The 20282-nt window shown below is 37.4% G+C and overlaps 1 protein-coding gene across 2 annotated transcripts in view; it reads right to left on the bottom strand.

Annotated features, from left to right (window-relative positions):
* Nucleotides 1–2256: 2256 nt before the first annotated feature.
* Nucleotides 2257–20282, bottom strand: part of fut8b (fucosyltransferase 8b (alpha (1,6) fucosyltransferase)) — a 118966-nt gene continuing 100940 nt past the window's right edge. For both annotated transcript variants that reach the window (XM_060864982.1, XM_060864983.1), the window contains exons 6-10: nucleotides 17913–18150; nucleotides 10972–11218; nucleotides 5259–5435; nucleotides 4779–4929; nucleotides 2257–3155 (exon numbers count right to left, since the gene is read on the bottom strand). In XM_060864982.1, the coding sequence (XP_060720965.1) occupies nucleotides 2811–3155; nucleotides 4779–4929; nucleotides 5259–5435; nucleotides 10972–11218; nucleotides 17913–18150 (1158 nt within the window). In that variant the 3' untranslated portion in view covers nucleotides 2257–2810. The remainder of the gene's footprint in view (nucleotides 3156–4778; nucleotides 4930–5258; nucleotides 5436–10971; nucleotides 11219–17912; nucleotides 18151–20282) is intronic.

The following is a 20282-nucleotide window of genomic DNA, read 5'->3' as shown; positions in this document are numbered from 1 at the left end:
GCAGAGGTCAGCACTTACATTCACTTGCTAGCAGAGCTGGTGAATGGTATTTTCTCCTCTTCATTCTCCTTCGTTTTTAGCCAACATAAATCTTTTTATTGGCCTCTTCATATTCCATGACCCATGAGTCTGTAACTGCCTTTACAGCAGTCCTTCTCTCTATAATTCTTAATGATATTAAGGGGCAACAGTTGCCTCTATGATTGAGAACTTAAATATGGTCCATTGTGAATTAATGTCTCCAACCTCAATCAGTACAAGAGAGAAGTCAATTTGGACATAACAATTTGTCTCTCATTGAAGGTCCCAAGCAACCCAGAAGGTTCTCCATAAATCTGGCTGGGACCTTGCATTATGAATCCAACTTGTCAAGTTGACAGCTCTGTCCTTCTCTTTACCTGAGTGATTAAAGCATATGGCCTCAGGTCTGATGACACAACCACAAAATCCAAGGAGCTCTAGTAGCAAGTACACTTAAGAGCAACCTTGTGTTTAAATAATTTATTTGGTATTGAAGATCAGTGTCTTACACAAGTCAACTCTAAATATCTCCATTGTTCCTGGCATAAGCACCAGAGTTCTTCTGTATGAGGTACAATCTTTAGATCCTGCTTCATTATCTCCAAGAAGGCTGATTTCTTTGAACTATGAATGATCAGTTCATTAAATTCATGCCAAGGCATTGAGTATAAGGGGGAAGGTGCTTATGTGGAAGACATGAGTGACATAAGCACGTGCTGGACATTTACCATTTTCACAAAACCACCTACACTGAAAAAAAAAATGTTGTCAGAGAAACCATTATCTATAGTTTATACAAAACAAATCTAGGTCTCTATTTAAGAAAATGATTTCATTGTTTAAATTGAATTTAAACAATGAAATCATTAAGAAAATGATTTCATTGTTTAAATTGAATTTAAACACATACAGTACAGTGTTTACAACTAATCTAGTAGTTAGAAATACATAGAGTGAATGTGATCAAGTTACATAGTTAATGTGAACCATTTACATTTTAAAATCTCAGGAGGATGTCGGTGCTGACACGATGAAATGAATATAGAGTTGAATTATCATAATTAACTCCTGTGTGGCACAGTAGCACGGTGAATGATACTACTGCCTCACAATGCTAGTGTCCTTGGTGTGATCCTGAGCAGGGTTTTAAAAATACATGCTCACGTTACGGTGGATGTACAAAAACAATCGCAATCGCGGTGGATGTACGAAAACAATCGTAAATAAAGTAAAATTTTTTTTCAGTGTAGGTTCGAACAAATAATAAGAACAAAAAACACTAATTGAATAGTATTAATAATAAAACAATAGACACTAGGTCAATAAATTGGCTTGATTTTACATTCTGGGTGTGTATAAATCATGCTGGACAAGTAATCAATAATTGATGGTGATTTATACAGTAGTGAAGTATATTTGACCTAACGTGACAATGTTTGGTATCCATTTCTTTGTATGTTGTTGCTTTTTCCTTGCAACCTTAGCTCAGGATTTCTGAGGAAGGAAGGAAGAAAAACAAAATAAGGAAGCGCAATTAAAGAAATAAGAAGCACCCTAATATGTATCCTTGTTCTGCTTTTCTATCTCCTTAGTTTACCGTGTTCCTCTAGTTATTTAGTGATCAGTGATCTAACAGGCAAGAGAGATTAAAAGACAAGATTAAAAATGACTTAAATCCACCCTGGGACAATTAAATAACAATAAAAATATAAAGCGAGGCAGAGTTGTGGGTTTGTAAATAGTGCTCAGTTGTTGCCGAGTCCAAATAGCCTGCAGTCAAACACAGGGACATTCTGCCTCCATCCATATCAGTCATTCAGGAGGCTGTACTAAGTCTCAACACAAGCACATGTCCTTGGTCTGTCTTTGTGTCTCATTATCCCTCCTGTATCCCTCAGCAGACTCTGTATAGGTTGTTGCAGTAATCTGTAACTTGTTTGCCTCAGGTTAGTTGGGATATTTTACATCATGATTTTCTTCTCCATCTTATCTCGCTGAGTAAAAAACACATACAAACATACACACACCAGTGTCCTCAAGTGTGCATCCAATTTTCTCAAACGTTTAGTTGTCTCTCCTGATACAGAGAGTCCCAAAGTTTCTAATTTTCCTGGTATGTAACTTTTTTGTCTCTTTCCAAGATATCCCATGTTTTTTTTTTTTTTTTTTTTTTTTAAAAAAAGATCTCTTTCAGTCTTCTTGTCTGTCTTTTAATTTGTTTCATTCCCTTGTTTCTTTTCACCTCTTTCTCTTTTTCCATCTTTGTCGCTGATGTCTCTCTCCTTTGTCAATCTCTTTCTGTCTCTGTGTGTTTCTTCCCGTTCATCTGCCTCCTTCTTTACCTCACAATTGATCTCTTATCATGTTTTTAGACCATTCTTTCTTTTCTCTGTCTTTGTCTCTATCTGTTTCCATCTCGTTGTGTATAATTCTGTCATTTTCTATCTCTCTTTGTCTTTTTTCTCTGTCTCTTTCCATATCTCTCTGTCTGTCTCTTGATATTTTTTTCTTTCAATACCATTGTATTTCAATCTTTTTTCTTCTTCTTCAATCTCTATTTCTTTGTCTCTTGGCATCATCTCTGTTTAACTCACACACATACACACACATGACAGCATGTATCTTTTTGTGGACTATGTCTTATTTTCTGTCCTTTATCATTAAGCTTTGTACAGGAAAAAATACTTTGGGATTATTCTCACCCTGTCTCTTTTGTCTCTAGCTGTCTCCGTCTGGTTCAGTCTCTTCACGTCTCTCTGTTTTTAAAGTCTCTTACTGTCTCTTTCAGTTTATTTCCCTCTATTTTCTGAGTTGAGCAGTTTGTCTGCCTTGGGGTAGGTGGGGTATTTCACCGTCTCGATTTTCTCCTTCACTTTGTAAGATGGATAGAGGCCAGTGCGCCCTAGTCTGCGATTCAGTCCTTTGGAGTAACCGTCCCAGTGGTTTCCAGCAACGCCAATAACATCTCCGGGCTCCAGGGCAACGTCCTCAGCAGTGCGTGGCCGATGTGCATAGATGGCTATCTGGTTGTGAGCATTTTGCCCGCCGAAATAGTAGATGTCATCCAGAGAGTAGAAGTAGGATGAAGCATCTGGATGTAATGTCTGCATGATCTCATAGGCCACACGGCACACCTGGTATACACAGCAAGACAGACTAATTTTACTGTGTGTTTACAAAGAATAGGCTTTTGTTTACATTTACCAGTTTCAGTTCATTTTTAAAAAGAGTTATCAAATAGAATAGAATACAGTGAAATTCTTTCTTTGTAGATCCCAACTTTGGAAGATATGGACAGAACGCGTGGTCAGCCATGACACAGCACCCCTGGAGCAGAGAATGTTAAGGGCCTTGCTCAAGGGCCCAACAGGCTTTATGCAGCCAATCCTCTGATCAACAATCTGACCACGTGAGCCATCACCGTGCAGCTAAATTAAATTAATAAGAGAAAATATACCTTGACTTGTACATCTATATTAATTTTGTCTTTGTGCCCTAATATAAACTTACTGTTCACTTTATTAGGCACTTTTCACTTGTATATATTTATGCAGCTACCTAATCAGGCAGTGTGGCAGCAGCACATTGCATTAAACCGTGTATATACAGGTCAAGAGCTTCAGTTCACATAACACAAAAAACAAAAAAGTATGATCTCTATGATTTTGAGTGTTGCATGGATATTGGTACCAGATGGGCTGGTTTGAGTATTTCAGAAATTGCTGATCTCCTGGAATTTTCACATAGAATGAGATAACACATGATGGTGCAAAAAAAACCCTACAGCCTTGCAGTTCTGGGTGTGGAAATGTCTTGTTAATGAGAGAGGTTATGATAAAAATGGTTAGATTGGTTCGAGCTGCCAGGAAGGATGTAATAACTCAGATGATCGGTTGAAGACTTTGACAGGAAGAAATTAGTGTTGGGTCTGTGGTGATCTCAGAGATTGTGCTGACCCATTAGTTCCTCGGGAGCTCTTCGATGCACTATTATAAACTGTTGTAGAAAGGACATTATTTACATTTACATTATTTTCTGTCCACTGTCACCCAAAGGAGGATGGGTTTCATTCTGAGTCTGGTTCCTCTCAAGGTTTCTCCCTCATATCATCGGTTTTTCCTCGCCGCTGTCGCCTCTGGCTTGCTCATTAGGGATAGGGATGGATATATTGTATTTAAAATTTGAAATTAATATTTTTAAATTCATTTTAAGCTTTAATCGTATGTATTCATTTATTTATTTTCTTCTTATTTTTTTCTTCTTCTTCTTCTTCTGATTATTTGTTATTGTAGACTTCCTGTGAGCTCAGACTAGTCTGTTCATTCCCTCATTTTCTCATGATTTTTTTTTTTTTCTTGAAATCCCATTAAATGAAAGTCCATCTGGCTTCGACAACCATCTGATTCTGATGTTTGATGTGAACATAACCTGAAGCTTGTGCCCTGTATCTGCATGAATCTATGCACTGGGATTTTGTGCCACTGACAATGACTGGCTGATTAAAAGTGATAACTATTTCCTACAGAGCATTGAGCTCATTTCAGAGGGGCATACTGCCATAGTCCAATAATACTGTGTTAAGACATATTAACACACCCATTATACTCTCATGAAGAGTGTGTTAATAAATAGAGATGAGACACATTGGGTGGAGTCTAGAAACACACACCGCCATAAGATCTACAGTATCAGAAGTGTGATCCAGTACCTCAGTACGAAGCAGCTAGGAAGGGTGAGATGTGTGTTTGTGTGTGTACCTGTGAGGAGAATGTACAGACTAGGAAGTCAGTCTGAGACAAGAAATGGATGTCCAGGATGACTCCCTTGAGAGAGTTCTCTGTGTAGCGGTTATGCAGTCCAGCCGACCACGAGATGGAATTATCACTGATGAACTCATAATCGGGGTATCTGACACACACACACACACACACACACACACACACACACACACACACACACACACCACACATTTGTCTTACTGTCCTTGGCTTAAAAAGAAAGCATTTAGTCTCTTTAAGCTTTAAAGGTGAAAAAGCAAAACAATAACAACAACCTCAGCATCAACAAAATGCACACAATTATCCTTACGGGATCAGAGAAACGTCCCCACAGGGTTAAAACTGTCTGATATTCCTATCTTTGAGGAAATATTTGGTCCCCACTAAGATAAAAAAAAAAGAATCATAATTTACTACCCCCCACCCCCTTTACACACACAGTTTATACAGATCCCTCACTTGTTCTTGGCCTCCTGTAACAGTGAAGGGTCGTCGGTTGCCAGGTACACTCTCTTTTTATCCAGCTGCATGCGCTGGGCCATGAGTTGGAACTGTTCCTCCACATGCAGCATGTACTCCTCTATGGGGTGAAATGCAGCCTCCGTGCCCACTTTATCTGTACGCCTCACATGCACACTGCAAACACACAATACACGCTGGTTTGACATAACTTTTCTCAATGGACATGGAGAGAAAATTAATAGTAAAATCCAGAAATAAAAAAATGCAATTGAAAATTTCAAGATTTTTCTACTACCTCAAACCTAGTTTTCTTTTCTTCACATTTTTGTTCAGAGCAGTGTGTGTTGCAGTAGGTGAGAGTTAAAAGCTGATGAATAATCACTTTTCACTACTAACAACTTTCAGATTTTCAGAAGTAGATTTTTTGAAATTTGTTTATGTTGTATGTTTATGTCATGTTTACATTTGACTTTTTTATTAAACACTTGTTAATGTTAAGATTTTAATGTATGAATTTAGAAATAGCTCATACTGCAGACCCACTGTGTCCTTAGTCTTATACATTTATACGTAACATCTGACTTGAGAAATGGAACAACAACATTTTGACGTTTCTACCAGCAAAACTTGTCTACATTTACAGATCATTGTCAACAAGATCAACACTTTTAATATTATTCAAATTTTGATTTCAGAAAATTTTGAGACATTTACAAAATTCATTTCTGAACATAATTATATTATTCTATATGATTAAAGTAAATATCAGATTTAATGAAGGGTGACAACGATTTAATGTAATTTTTTTATTTACCAAAATACCAGAACTTCATAAAGATAAATTGCGATAATGTTGACAAATCATGTAAGTAATAATGATGTTGGTCCTTACAATTTGTTCTCCAATTATATTATAAACAAATGGCAATAACAAAAAATTTTATTTAAATGAACATTTGTCTTAATAAAAGCTACTCTTACTCTGTGTTAATATGTTTGAGATTTTTTCTAGTTTAGTTTAAAAACTACTGTTTACTTTGAAGAATCTTTACGTGCTTTGGCTTTACATACAGTACACAGTAATGTGCAATGCTAAATCCTGCCATTTATTTTGATTTAAACATTTTCATACTAAATAAAGTTCCATCTGCAGACATCAAACTCAATAAAATATAATTAGAACGTTTTTTATTAGAAGAATTTTATTAAAGTTTAATAGCATGTATTAGATCATTTACATTAGCATCAACATAAATGTGCTCTGCACGTAAAAATTGCGATTAAAAGACCACAGTAAAAAGCAGGTGTACATGTGTTCCTATTAAAGTGGCCTGTGTGTGTATGTCCGAGTAAGATTAGAAATTGTATTGCTGCCAACCACTAGAGGGCGTTACAGATATTATGGCTTCACTTTATAACTGCAGTTCTTAAGTAATAACATTTTCCTAGGGAACATTGGGCTCAGGTCAGGAAAATGTAACCTGCATACAGATAGGAGGAAAACTGGAGAACCTGGAGGAAACCCATCCATGCACAGAGAAAACATGCCACATTCTACAGTCTGTTGTTAGTCAAAATGAGCACATCAAATGAGCATCAAAATGAGAACATTTCAGAGGGGCATATTGCCATAGTCCAATAATACTGTGTTAAGACATATTAATCCTATGAGATGAGACACATAGGGTGGAGCCTAGAAACACACTGCATAAGCATAAGATTATGCATCATAAGATCTATCAGAAGTGTGACTCAGTACCTCAGTGTGTGTGTGTGTGTGTGTGTGAGGAGTATGTACAGACTAGAAGTCAATTTTTTCAGCTGATTCATAGATTAATGTGTGATAGGGACTAATTTGGCTGTTTGGTACTACAGCAATGAGAGAGAGAGAGAGAGAGAGAGAGAGAGAGAGAGAGAGAGATCAGAAAGCTTGTCAGAAAGCTTCATTTTTTTCGATCCCTTGTTTGGTAGCTTCTCCTACTTATTCTCACAGTCTGAAATGACAAAGCTCCAGGATTCTTCAGCTACTCTCGCTCTCTCTCTTTCACAAGCTTCCTTTCATCTTTCTGTCATGTATTACTCTCTCTCTCTCTTCATGTCTACGTCGTGATGCTTAGCATTCAGCCGATCGATACTCCCTCGTCTCACCCACTGCTAACAAACACATTTGGCCTTTTTACTTGTTTTTTGCAGAGCTCAGCACAAAGCTTCTTCACTTTGTTCACCTTATAAGAAGGCAACAGCAGGTTCATTTGCAATATAAAATCGTAACTATATTGTACACAGTGAGTCACACCTCTTACCCAAGTGACGAGGAAATATGGTCAGCTAGATAATGTTTATACAGAACATTCTGTCAGACTAAACACGCCACTTTGAGGTGAACCTGCGATGTTTTAAACTTGGAGTTTGCACATTGCAAAATGAGTACGCAACCTAAATTAGCGTGCGGTAATAGCGCAAACCTGCATGAGCATCATGGATCACCAGGGATCAAGTCAAGACTTTCCAACATAAACAAACAGAAATATCAAATGATGATGCAATATTAATTAACATACTACTTAAATTTCTAGTTAAATTTAATACAAAGATCAGGATCAGGATCAGCGACTTCAAGGTTTCTTTAACCAGATTCTGGTAAGATAGAGAGTCACTGTTGTACCCTAGGGCAAGATGCTTAACCAATTTAAATCCCTTCTCATGCTTGGGCTTATTTTGATGGGATATGGGTGCTGTAATGGGATAAAACATAAAAAAAAAATCACTTTTAATATTCTTATTTACAAACCACTGCAAATCAGCCATTTTGAATATTTTTTTATTGTACAAGGTTTTATAAAAGAGTTCAAATGGGATAAGATGAATCAATTAATGAACGCTCTTCATGAAAATGTGTATCGGCTGCTCCCTCATCTACAGAACTTTTTATTATTCTGACTATTATTTTGTGATGTAATAGATTTTCCTTACCCTCTTCCTCCCCAGCACCACATGTTTGGGGTGTTAAATAGCGCAATTCTCCATACTTCTAATCTAATCATACATCTAATCTGCCAAGAACAAACCTATCTATATTCAATTTCCATCAATAAACACTCATTAAATTAATCCCGAAAGTTGTCATGACTGAAATGTATTTCAGTCATGATTTTGGCCTACTGTACTGTTCACTTCAGATCTCCGCATCGACTAACTGCCACTGTTCGGCCCTTCGTCCTCTTCCCGTCAAGCTTCGACAGACGAGAAGAACTGACCCACCCAGTGGTTTGTTTACTGTATTCAGCCAATATTTGTTTTGTTTGCTGCTTCTTTGTTGGTTTCATTACGTGCAGTGAGAATACAAACCAAACCAAATAGTAAACCGATCCAATTTTATTCTGAATGGCACTCAGCAGCCAGAATAACAGCAGTGAAAACAGCCTTAGTTATTGTTTGAAAGAAATGCAGACAGACAGCTGTGTGTTGATTTTATATCAGTTTTAGGATCCTTACCAGTTTATAGAAAGTGATGTTTAGGTAGCAATCAAAATAAAGGGTGTCATAGACTTATGCAGGGATCTCAGTGTTGCAGTATCTGTTGGAGACATCATGGATACACCTGGAATATACCAGAATTTTGAAACTTTTCCAAATAGCCCTTAACCCCTAACTCTGTACATTTAGTAGAAGTGAAAGAATCATGAAAAATAGAACAGCACATCACTCTCTGAACTCCATAAAGCATATTTCTGTCCGGCTCTCGGCACAGCAGTTGGAGCCTGAATGGAGCCTGAAAGCCCTTAATGGCTAACACTCATCTTTTCACTCAAGTCCCCAGTGGAGCAAAGGGGGTGAGAGAGAGAAAGAGAGAGAGAGAGAGAGAGAGAGAGAGAGAGAGAGAGAGAGAGAGAGAGAGAGAGAGAGAAGGGCATTGAGTGCGAGAGAAGAGAAGGTAGAAGAAATGGATCAGTGATGATGACTGACGCAGGGGTTGAAATCTTGTATAGAGAATAATAGAGATAAAAGAGTGAAGAAGAAAATGGTAAGAGGTTAAAAATCAAAGCTAGGAAGGAAAATTGTAGCAGTTTGAGGCAGGAGAAAAATAAAGAGATCAAAACGTAAATTTTCACTTTGGTACTTGAGGGATGTAATAAAGTGAAAAAGTTAATTAGAAATGCAAACTCCAGTGCAAATCTAGTAAGCTTCCAATTGTATTGTCACCGTGAAGAGTTATTCATGTACAATGCTTTAGGTCAGAAACACAAGTCAGTGGGAAAGAATAAGACAAAAATACACACACTGATTTCACTAATGGGATTAATCTACTCTTGACCACATTTTGCTGCTCTTCCATTTGTATATATCCTAAAGTACAGAGAGAAATATTATGTCTGGAGATAGAGTATCCTACTGTATAATCTTGTTCCAGACCCGCACCATATAAATCGAATTACTTCTCAGCGCTGTGTATTCTCCCTACTAGAGACCTTGAGCTGCACAAGGACTTCTGCTTAGTGCAAAAAATGACTTCAGAATTATATAGAATGCTGTCTGATTGGCGGATCCCATCACTTATATGTCAGTAGGCTACAACTTTCTGTGCAACTAATTTAAATGAGCCCTGGTAGAAAGGTTTGTCCCTTTGAAGGAGTTCTTAATGTTTTATATACAGAATCCTGCAAAAAGATAACTTCCTTTTTATAAACTGCTAACTTTAGGACCCCTTCTGAATAAATTAACACACAGACAAATAGGGTAAACCATGTAGGTTAATATGGGGTTGGTTCCCAATTGGGTTAAAATAACCTCCACTCTTCTGAGAAGGCTTTCCACTGGATTTTGGATTGTGGTATTGGGGATTGTGAATTGTGGGCCATAATAGCAGCAGAATTTTGGAAGTGATATCTGGCAAGAATGAAGTAGCCTGGCATGAAGTAGGCATTCATCTCAAAGAGGTTCAGTTGGGTGGAGGTCAGGAAGTTCTTCCACTCCAACCTTGGCATGTGTTTATGGATGCTACTTTGTGCACAGGGGCACTGTTTATCACAAGGTATTGTTACAGAATTATTAAAGAATTATACATATAGATTTACACAATTAAAGAACAGATTTACACAAAGTGTTAAGCAGCATATCTCACTCTCTTAATATTCAGCTTAGTATGAGGATGATTAGTTGACTAGTTTTCCTTTAACAGTAGCTCAGATAACAGTTTGGACTATAAAACAAATCACTTTAAATTTTATTATTATTATAATGACCTCATTCTAATATGTTATTGATTACGTTTTCTGAAAGGAGATGTTTATTTCACATGTAATGAAGGAGAATCCAGTGTCAGATCTTTGTGACAATTACACAAAGTTTCGAAAGTTACGAAGTTACGAACAATTATGAAAATCTCCAGGACCGAAGTGTCACTGTGATGAAATAAGTGTTTATAGGTGCTGTAATGTAAGATAAAAAGACTACACAACATAAAAAAATGAAATGAAATGAAAACGGTTAAAAGAATGACACCATTCTTTAATAATTAATTAAATTGTAATTGTTAACAAGTTGATGTAGTGAGCTATTAAACATTCTCGGAAAACATTATATGTATCATAAAACTATTCACGGTGCTTCACTACAAAGTCACTGATTATTTTGCAAGAAATGCAAGAAATGTTTTAGCTTTAATGTTTACCATAAAATAAGTGTAATGTTATGAGCAAAAGGCACTGACCCAATGATGGGGTGTTTGAAACCCAGTTTGATGCCAGCTTCCTGCATCTCTTTCTCCAGCCATGGCTGAGGACGCACCAGGTACTTGACGAACTGAGACACCCACCAGACGGAGGGGTCTCCGTGCAGCCTCTGAAGCCGTGGGGCCAAATCCTCAGGGATGGCCAGAGGCAAGTAGGGTGGTCGGGGGTGAAGACTGTCCACGATGGGCAACTCCACCACCTGCACATCCCGATCATGATCCTCCCCTGGGGGCAAGAAATGAGAGAGATACTTGTGTGCAAAGATAGATAATAGACAGCACTAAAATGCACACTATAACTGTCTTTTTGGGCAACCTGAATCTCCTGAGAATAGCAGCTGTCTGAGACATTTCCTTATTTCAGCCCCCTTCTTGGGCTAGAAAATGCCATTTTTTTTTCAGCGACTGAAAGGAATTTCAAATTACAATTGTAAGTGGACTGCTGTTCTCATTACTAACAGTGATATGTATTTGTTCACTGCCAGCAAAATGAATTAAATACAATTACACTGCTTCTGTAACTCGCTTATATGGAAAGCTGTTTTAAAACCATTTTTCTTTAACAGAAGATCTTTTATATGATTTTCTCGCATGTCAATAAAATGTTAAAGTAAAATAAAATAAATACAAATAATAAATATAAGCAAGTATTGTTCCTTTTTTTAATAGTGTCATTTAGTAGTTATCTTGTTTAAATAAAAATTCTTAAATATGCTGAACAAATGTCTGATTTATACTTGAAATGCAATAACCTGTCAGTAATAACTGTGTAATAACTGTGTAATAACTATTAATAACTACTTAGAGTTCTATTATACTGATTGTGTTGTCTCTGAGTCTAGTGCCTCTTTTCCACTGGAAAGAACCGGGTGCTGGTTCAGAGCTAGCGCTGGTGCTGGTTCAAAATTGGTTCCACTGGCGAACCTTCTAAGAACCGGTTTGCCTTTCCACCGGCTAGAGAGCCATCACAGCGCCGAGTGTGACGTCACTGTATACGTGTCACGTGTCCCAGCAACTTTAGCGCAGCAGCGGCAAACAGAAATACATCAACATGTTGCTTTACTGTTAATGCTCATGGCTTTGTGAACCTACATTAACATCCAAACGCGGCGAATAAAACGTGTACGTGCAGCTCCATGTAATCTGTATAAACGGAGGTTGTAATCGATAAAGTACATAACGTTATTTTATCATTAACACAGAAAAAAGTTAGCCTTAGCATGTAGCTACCTACTATCATGTGTGCTGATAATGTATCATATTGCGGTAAAGTAAAAGCGTATTAAACATTAGTATACTTAAGGTACATTATCAAATGCGCTAACAGTAGCCCCGCCCACAGCCCCTAACGCAAGCGGTTCTTAAGTCTAGACCAGCAACGTTTTGGTGCTACTTAAGAACCACTTTTCCTGGTTCAGAGCCGGTGCTTTGGCTGTCGAAACAGAAAGAACTGGTTCTAAATTAGGCTCTGGCTCCGAACCAGCACTCAAACTGCCTCGGTGGAAAAGGGGCATATGTTTGAAGTTCCATCTGTTAAAAGACAAAATCATTATTGCCTATTGGATATTTTGAATATTGTCTTCTATGCACAGTAGTAAGACATTGTGTTTCTATTTCACCTTGTCTCTCGGGAACAAAGTGAGTAAATATAAAACCTATACTGTGACTGTAAAGAAAGGAAGCTCAATGCATCATCCTGCACTCATAAATGTACGATGCTGCTGATCCGTATGCTATTTAACTGCAGCGCTAATCTGCATATGCACACTCAGCTGAACAGAGCAGAGTTCAGTAATTATTTGAATTATAAGGAGGAAGAGAGAGAGAGAGAGAGAGAGAGAGAGAGAGAGAGTTAAACACCCACATGCTCAAAACATGCTGAGAGAAAGATGCTTTAGAGGTCAGTGAGTATTTCAAGGCAAGGTGACATTGTCTCTCATCATCATCATCATCATCTCTATCTATAGATAGAATATTCACAAATTTTTGCTTGCTCAATTTACTGAGCTGAATTAAAGCAAAAGCATCTTTATTTCATTTTTCATATCATACAAATATAAAACACAATTTAGCCTTTATATCACAGTCCACAGCTATACTTGAGATTATTGTGTAATATAATTTTCAGCCATTTTTGTTAGCTTTACCTTGTGCATTCCAGTCTGCCACTGAAGTGACAAAAACAGGAAAAATGTGCATTTCAGCTTCTGTTACAGTTACAGTAAAACCCCATTCATGCTGCCTCTTTTAATGTGGCTTTCATTTTAATGTAACTGCAATCCTAGAATTCTTTAGTTCAAACTAAATTTACTTGAAATTGATTAAATACGTTTATATTAAGTTCAATTTAAAAAGGATGCAGCCCAGTCAGCTAGAAGGCTGCATTAGCTTTAATTTTTTTGTGGTTTTTAGTGTTTTACGGTTGCTAATGGTCAGCTAAATGCCAAAGAATTATGACAGGTTAGCAAGCAAGCCAGAATACCTTTAAATAACTTACAGAAAACTGCCTCAATACCTCAGATACAATGCTCAATGCTGTTCTTGGGGAGTTTCACATGTTCTCCTTATAGGTTCCTCCCTAAAACATGTCAGTAAGTGGACTGAGCATTCTAAATTTCACATAATTGTTATTAAGTGTGTATGTGTGTGTGTGTGTGTGTGTGTGTGTGTGTGTGAAATGCCACGCAATGCCCCCAGCATTCCTACCATTGACTCTGGATCCACTGCGACAATGAATAGGGTGAAGCAGCTAATGAAGATAAATAAATCAAAATCTTGACACTAAAATGGCAAATTACAGCTAAACCACCAACAAAGTATCAAAACCGGAGGTCAGTTTAATTTTAAAATCTATATTTCATTACTGAAGTATAGATTTTTTTTTAAATATATATTTTTAAATATTACTGAATTTTAAGCATGCATTCATGATTAGCTTTGGTTTATCTATATAATAAGCCTCTGTGGGCTCTTCTACGTCAACCAGTCATTTTGATTGTAATCAAATAGTCTCTCTCTCTCTCTCTCTCTCTCTCTCTCTCTCTCTTTCTCTCTCTCTTTCTAACTTAATTAATACTTATTTCATATACAAAGTGAAAAAAGACAGAAAAGGATAGATAGATAGATAGATAGATAGATAGATAGATAGATAGATAGATAGATAGATAGATAGATAGATAGATAGATAGATAAGGAGGTAAGGGGAAGACAGACAGAGGGGGTATAAAAATGAAGGCACAAAGCTGCATTTCCTTAAACAATGTTTAAAACTAAATAAATAGCACAGCAATTCTCCCAAAAGAAGTACTTCTCTTATTCTTATTTTTATTTTAATATTCTCTGCAGACAAGTTATAAACAGTATACAGACGAGTGTTTTTGTTTTTATGTCACATACTGAATAGTTCAGACAATTACGCACACGTGTAGCGAGGTCCAGTGTCAGTCTCCTGGGAGTCGGGTCTATTGAGAAGGATCAGTGCACACTATTTAAAATGGTGATTCCTCCATCTACATTGCAGATGTTGCTGTATATGCAGTGACCTGCATTTTGCAGTTTAACAGTCTTTATTTGGGTTTTGAACGCATCCAGGTTCCAATTTACACTGGAAATGACAAAAGGCGAAATTTTGTTTGATTTGTTTGTTAGGAGATTTGCTTGCATACAATATCAACATCCAGGTAAAAGTGAGCTAGATAATATGTGTAGGGTTTTTGTTTTTCATTGAATGATGTTTTGCAAAAGAAGGGATCCAGTCGCATTCTAAATGCAATTAAATGCAACACAAAAAGGCAAAAAATAAATAGCTAAATAAATAAACAACCCACCCTTCCCCCAAAACAAAAAAAACAAACAACAAAAAAGGCAACTAGCATTTTTTCTTTTCCTCTACTTGTCTTAAAGCACACACGCAAGCAAAAAAAAGAAATATACAAGAATAAAAAAACAAACAGAGTTCATCAAATGAATGAACAAACAAATTAACAAATGAACAAACAAACAACAAACAAACACATGATGTGACACATTTTCGTAATTTGGTAGATTCCCTTATCCAAAGCAACATTTACCTCATTTATATAGCTGAGCAGGTGAGGGTTTAAGGGCCTTACTTAGGGGCTCAGGATTAATAGCTTAGTGGTCCTGGGATATGAACTCATAACCTTCCCATCAGTAGACCAACACCTGACCTGTCACTTCCCCAACATGCTGACTTCCATGACCGATTCCAGAATTTGTAAGAGGACTTAAAACAACTTGCACATCTAGCTTTACTGAAATGAGTAACACTTGAATTGAATATATTTTTTCCTTTGTTTGCAGATTTATTCTGCCAGTCAGAATAAAGCCGGTGTGCTTTAGAAACATACTTTACAGCTTACCGGAGCGCAGTGAGAGAAAGAGCGATATGGTTTAGATGTTCTTTGATTTGGTTAACATTCTCGCAGACCTTTCTGGTAACTGCAACAGAATAAAGGCACAAATCGGTGGGTCTCAGTCTTTAAAAAGAGTCTTTTTTTTATGTCACTCACAAGCCAATGAAACGCACTCATGCTTCAAGGTAGTGAGATGCTCAGAACTTTCACCACATAAGACATCAAAAATTCAAGAGTAAAATGATCCCTTCCTGTTGTACTTACATAAGACTTACATAAGAAATACTGATAGCCCACGAGAGAGAGACAAAGACAGACATAGAGAGAGAGAGAGAGAGAGAGAGAGAGAGAGAGAGAGAGAGAGAGAGAGAGAGAGAGAGAGACAGACAGAGAGATAGACAGAGAGAGTGTGAGAGAGACAGAGAGAGAGAGAGACAGAGAGACAGACACACAGAGAGAGGGACAGACAGACAGATGGACAGACAGACTGAGAGAGAGACAGACAAAGAGACAGACAGACAGAGAGAGAGAGAGAGAGAGAGAGAGAGAGAGAGAGAGAGAGAGAGAGAGAGAGAGAGAGAGAGAGAGAGATGTTTTTATCCACACGCTGAAGTGATCCCTCCAGCATTCTTGTTCATTAGGACACAAAGTGAGAGACATGTTCTGTGTGTCCTCTGATCTGAGTGAATAAATCAGAGCTTACTGTAAGTACGGAAGGAAATGATTGACTGATGATGAAAGTATGTTTCTCTCTAACAGAGCATTTCAGTCCATAATGAAAGTGTCACTGAGTCAGTTTTTGTTGTTGTTGTTGTATGAACTAGTGCATGGAGGTAATCTCTCATATGGGGTTTCCCTTTCGCTATAAAGATATTCTAAGTATTACAGTAGCAGGCTTTATTCTTACCAAGATGAAAAGGAAAGTGCATGTGAAAATTCCAAAAGACCAAGAATGCTAAGGTTATTCAGACATGCTGCAGAAAACCCACAGTTTCTTGCATGTTTTTGTCCACTGTAACTAAAATGTACACATACTAATGTAACAGAATTTATACACCTTGCTGTGATACTTTTTTATTATAGATTTTTTTTATTAAATAGCAGAGCATGTGCAAATGCACCAAATGTTGTTAAAAACAAATTAAATGAGGTAAATTTGTAAGACTAATAACCTGGATAAATATCTGAATATCTGAGCTCTGTGGTACATCTCATTTATTTATTTTTCAGTTTTCATGTGTTTGTTTTATTTATGTTGCCATGTGTGTATTTTTTAATTCATGTCCTCTTTAATCAGTATTGTCACTGGTTGTTGGATTAATGTATCCCGATGAGTTTCAATTCACTTTCTGATTCGAGTGTATATTTAAAGACTTGTGTGTCTATTGTTCCATTGTTAAATCCTTAAATCCTTGACCTTAGATCTTGTTTCTCATTCTTTTGTGTCTGTGAGAGCTTGTTTATCTCCTGACCTCTGCTTGTTGTTTTGGTTTGAGATTTTGCCTCATGTTTCTGGACTACTAGCTTGGATAATGATAATAATGATTATTATTATTATTATTATTATTATTATTATTATTATTATTATTATTATTATTATTGTTATTATTATTATTATTGTCATCCCATGCGTAGCTCAAGCGGTTAAGCTCTGGTTTTTTAATCGGTGGATTGGGGTTCAGGCCCCAGCACTGCCAAGCTGCCACTGTAGGGCCCTTGAGCATGACCCTTAACCCTCTTTGCTCCAGTGGTGCTGTATCATTGCTGACCCTGTGCTCTGACCCCAACCTCCAAAATTGGGATATGTGAAGAAAGAATTTCACTGTGAAAAAATCGAGGCTTCTATTCTATTCTATAAGCCCATTCACCGCTACTTGTATCTGCCGTCATGAGTCTTTCCTGACAACGTGCTTTGCCAAACAGAGTTCAGGATTTTTAACAGGACTTGGAATATACAAATCTATCTTACAAATTGCACCACACTATTGAAATGTGGAACATCCTCATCATTTGCTTTAACTAACCGAAAACAATGGATAAACTGTGATGTTTACTGCTCCACTGAATTTGTCTCAGGCAATGAGGATGACCTAAATAGATCCATCAAACAGGCCAAGACAGTACGGACTAAAGCAGAGTGCTGTTACTACCTGATTTTATTTAACCTGGCAATTTTATTCTTCCTCCTTTTAGTTTTTCTTGTAAATTTATTCTTCCTCCTTTGTTCTCTGTCCCCTGCCTCCCAATCCATTGGCTTAAATATAGCGAAGGTCGGCCTTTATTCTTTGTTATCGTTTTATTTTTCTTTCTCTCAGTGCATTCACTTTACATTTCTTGCTGAAGGATCTTGTAGAGTCAGAACCATTGGGGATTTTTACTTTCAATTATTAAAGATCTTATTTCCTTTATCTTTATTTTCATCTTCATTTATCACATCTCCCTTTTCACATTTAAAACACTGACTGGGATTAAACACTTGCATGAATGATCATAATGATAATTGTCTTTTTGTTTACTTTGCCCTTTACCCCATCCTCTGCTCACCTGTCCAGTGTCCGGTGGTTGCTCCTGTGCGCTCGGTGCAGGTGTTGCTTAGAGGTCTGAACACTGTCTCCCACCCATTAGGGGCGTAGCGCCAGCTGTGGGACTCTAGGACAAGTGTGCGCTCAGTGCCGTACGCAATCATGAAGCAGTAAACCACATGGTGCAGCTGGCAGCCATAACCACAGCCCTTATTAATGTTACACACCAACTTGCGCGCCTTACTGCAGTCTGGAGGATTCTGTGTAGGTGAGAGACAGGAGAGAGTCTTACTTATTCATTTAGAGAACCAGGGATTTAAAGAGATGAAATGGTTACCAAGAATCCAAGTCCAAACAGAACTGATGAGTAATTAAACAGCAAGACTGAAGCTAATAAACAAATGTAAGAGAGGGGGAAAAAGAAAATTAACTGGTAATTTGAGGGAAATTACATTTAAAGATAAAGTAATTAAATGAGCTACAAATATAATCAATCACACTTAAATAGGAGAGAGAGAGAGAGAGAGAGAGAGAGAGAGAGAGAGAGAGAGAGAGAGAGAGAGAGATATGCTTAATTACTTATTTAAAGATTAATTTAACATTATTACAGAGTTAAATAAAATCCAAAGAGACTGATCAGTAATTAAACAGCAAACCATATAAACAAACAGAGTAGCTTGTTTTTGTTTAGTTTTTATGTTTATGTGAGTATAAAATTCTTAATCTATAGAGTTATTCACTTTTTAAAAGAAAAACTCATTTGCATCGTATACATGATTTAACCAGGGCTTTAAATACATTCACTACTGTGAATCAAGGCTAAACATATTTCAGTTCACTGCTATGAGGCCAATTCTCAATACATAATCACAGACAGACAGACAGACAGACAGACAGACCACAGGCAGCTGCTACTGTGCTACAAGTAAACACAACTAAAGCAGTAGTTCTGTGTGCTCTGTGAAACAGAAACCATATAAAAATACAAAAGGTCGGTGCGGGATCAGGATTTTATACCAATCAATCAGACAACCCTGATCTAGATATTTTATAATTTAAAGGTGCCTTAAATGACTTTGTTTAGAAGGTCCTTTCAAGTCCTCTCAAGTTAGCTAACCAAATAGCATTCTTACTATTACCAGGTTTACTATTATTTAACTTCAGACACAGTTCAGACTCTGTGAGGAGCCCTCACAGAACTCCTGTCATGTTTACTTATGTTAGCTAGCTAAGAAAATCTCAGAAAATCCAAATAAATGCCAAGGATTATGATCTTTTATCCACAACATGCCATTCACACTCATTTTTATATTCAGTCCTTCTCATACTAATGTATGAATTCAGATATACTTTCTTTGGTCTATGATCTGCAAACAGACAGATGGGGCTTAAGATATTAACCAAATCACACTCTCTAATCTTTCTCTTATGGTCTGTGATATTACCCACTGACCCACTTTACCCATCTATATGATAGTAAGAAGTTCAAACACTAGTGCATTTCTGCCCTCAGCATTAGCACAAAAACCCTGTGCACGCCATCCATTTCACCAAAAGTGTGCATGCACATGGTCTCTTGAGCTTGGCTTCAAAATTATTAATAACTTCTCATCTGTTTACACATGCACCCTGTGTCAGAGTGTTTGTGTTTACACTGTGCCTCAGGCCAAAGCCTTCATCACAACTGGCGAGGAATTTGTTTGGACTCTTACATCACATTGTGTACATCACATGGCATCAATTCTCCATTTCAACATTCATAGTTGCCATGGACACCAAACCCCAGCAACCACCAGCACTTCCATGTTCACAGTCTCCAGACATTTAATGATGTGCACCTTGATATAGCCTGTGGTTTCAGTTCCTCATTGCAAGGTATACGCTTTGTTCCTTTGGTCTGTGACATTACTAAGTATTTTATTGTTATTCTGTGTCTTCCCATTTTTGGGGCAGTGGTGGCTCATGTGTTAAAGCTCTGGGTAGTTGATTGGAAGATTGGGGTTCAAGCTCCAGCACTGCCAATCTGCCACTGTTGGGCCCTTAAGCAATGCCCTTAACCCTCCCTGCTCCAGTGGTGCTGTATCATGGCTGACCCTGTGCTCTGACCCCATCCTCAAAAGTTGAGTTGTGTGAAGAAAGAATGTCACTGAGCTGTAATGTACTTGTCACAAAATAAAGCTTCTATTCTATTCTGTTCTGGGTTTTTTTGCTAGTGTTTTTGCCAATGTTTTATCCTTTATATCTATCCTGTTATGTTTGTGTGTTGCCTGCATGACATTAGTCTGCTATTTAGGTTGTGCTTTTGCCATTGTTTTGAAATTACCTGTTCCAATACTTTTGCCTATTCCTATTTTTATGACTTTTTGCACCCAACCCCTTGAGTCTGCCTCAT

This window comes from Tachysurus vachellii, chromosome 3 (assembly GCF_030014155.1).
Source record: "Tachysurus vachellii isolate PV-2020 chromosome 3, HZAU_Pvac_v1, whole genome shotgun sequence".
In the NCBI taxonomy this organism is placed as follows: Eukaryota; Metazoa; Chordata; class Actinopteri; order Siluriformes; family Bagridae; genus Tachysurus; species Tachysurus vachellii.
The sequence above is the reverse complement of the archived record's forward strand: the minus strand, read 5'-3'. Positions and strand labels throughout refer to the sequence as shown.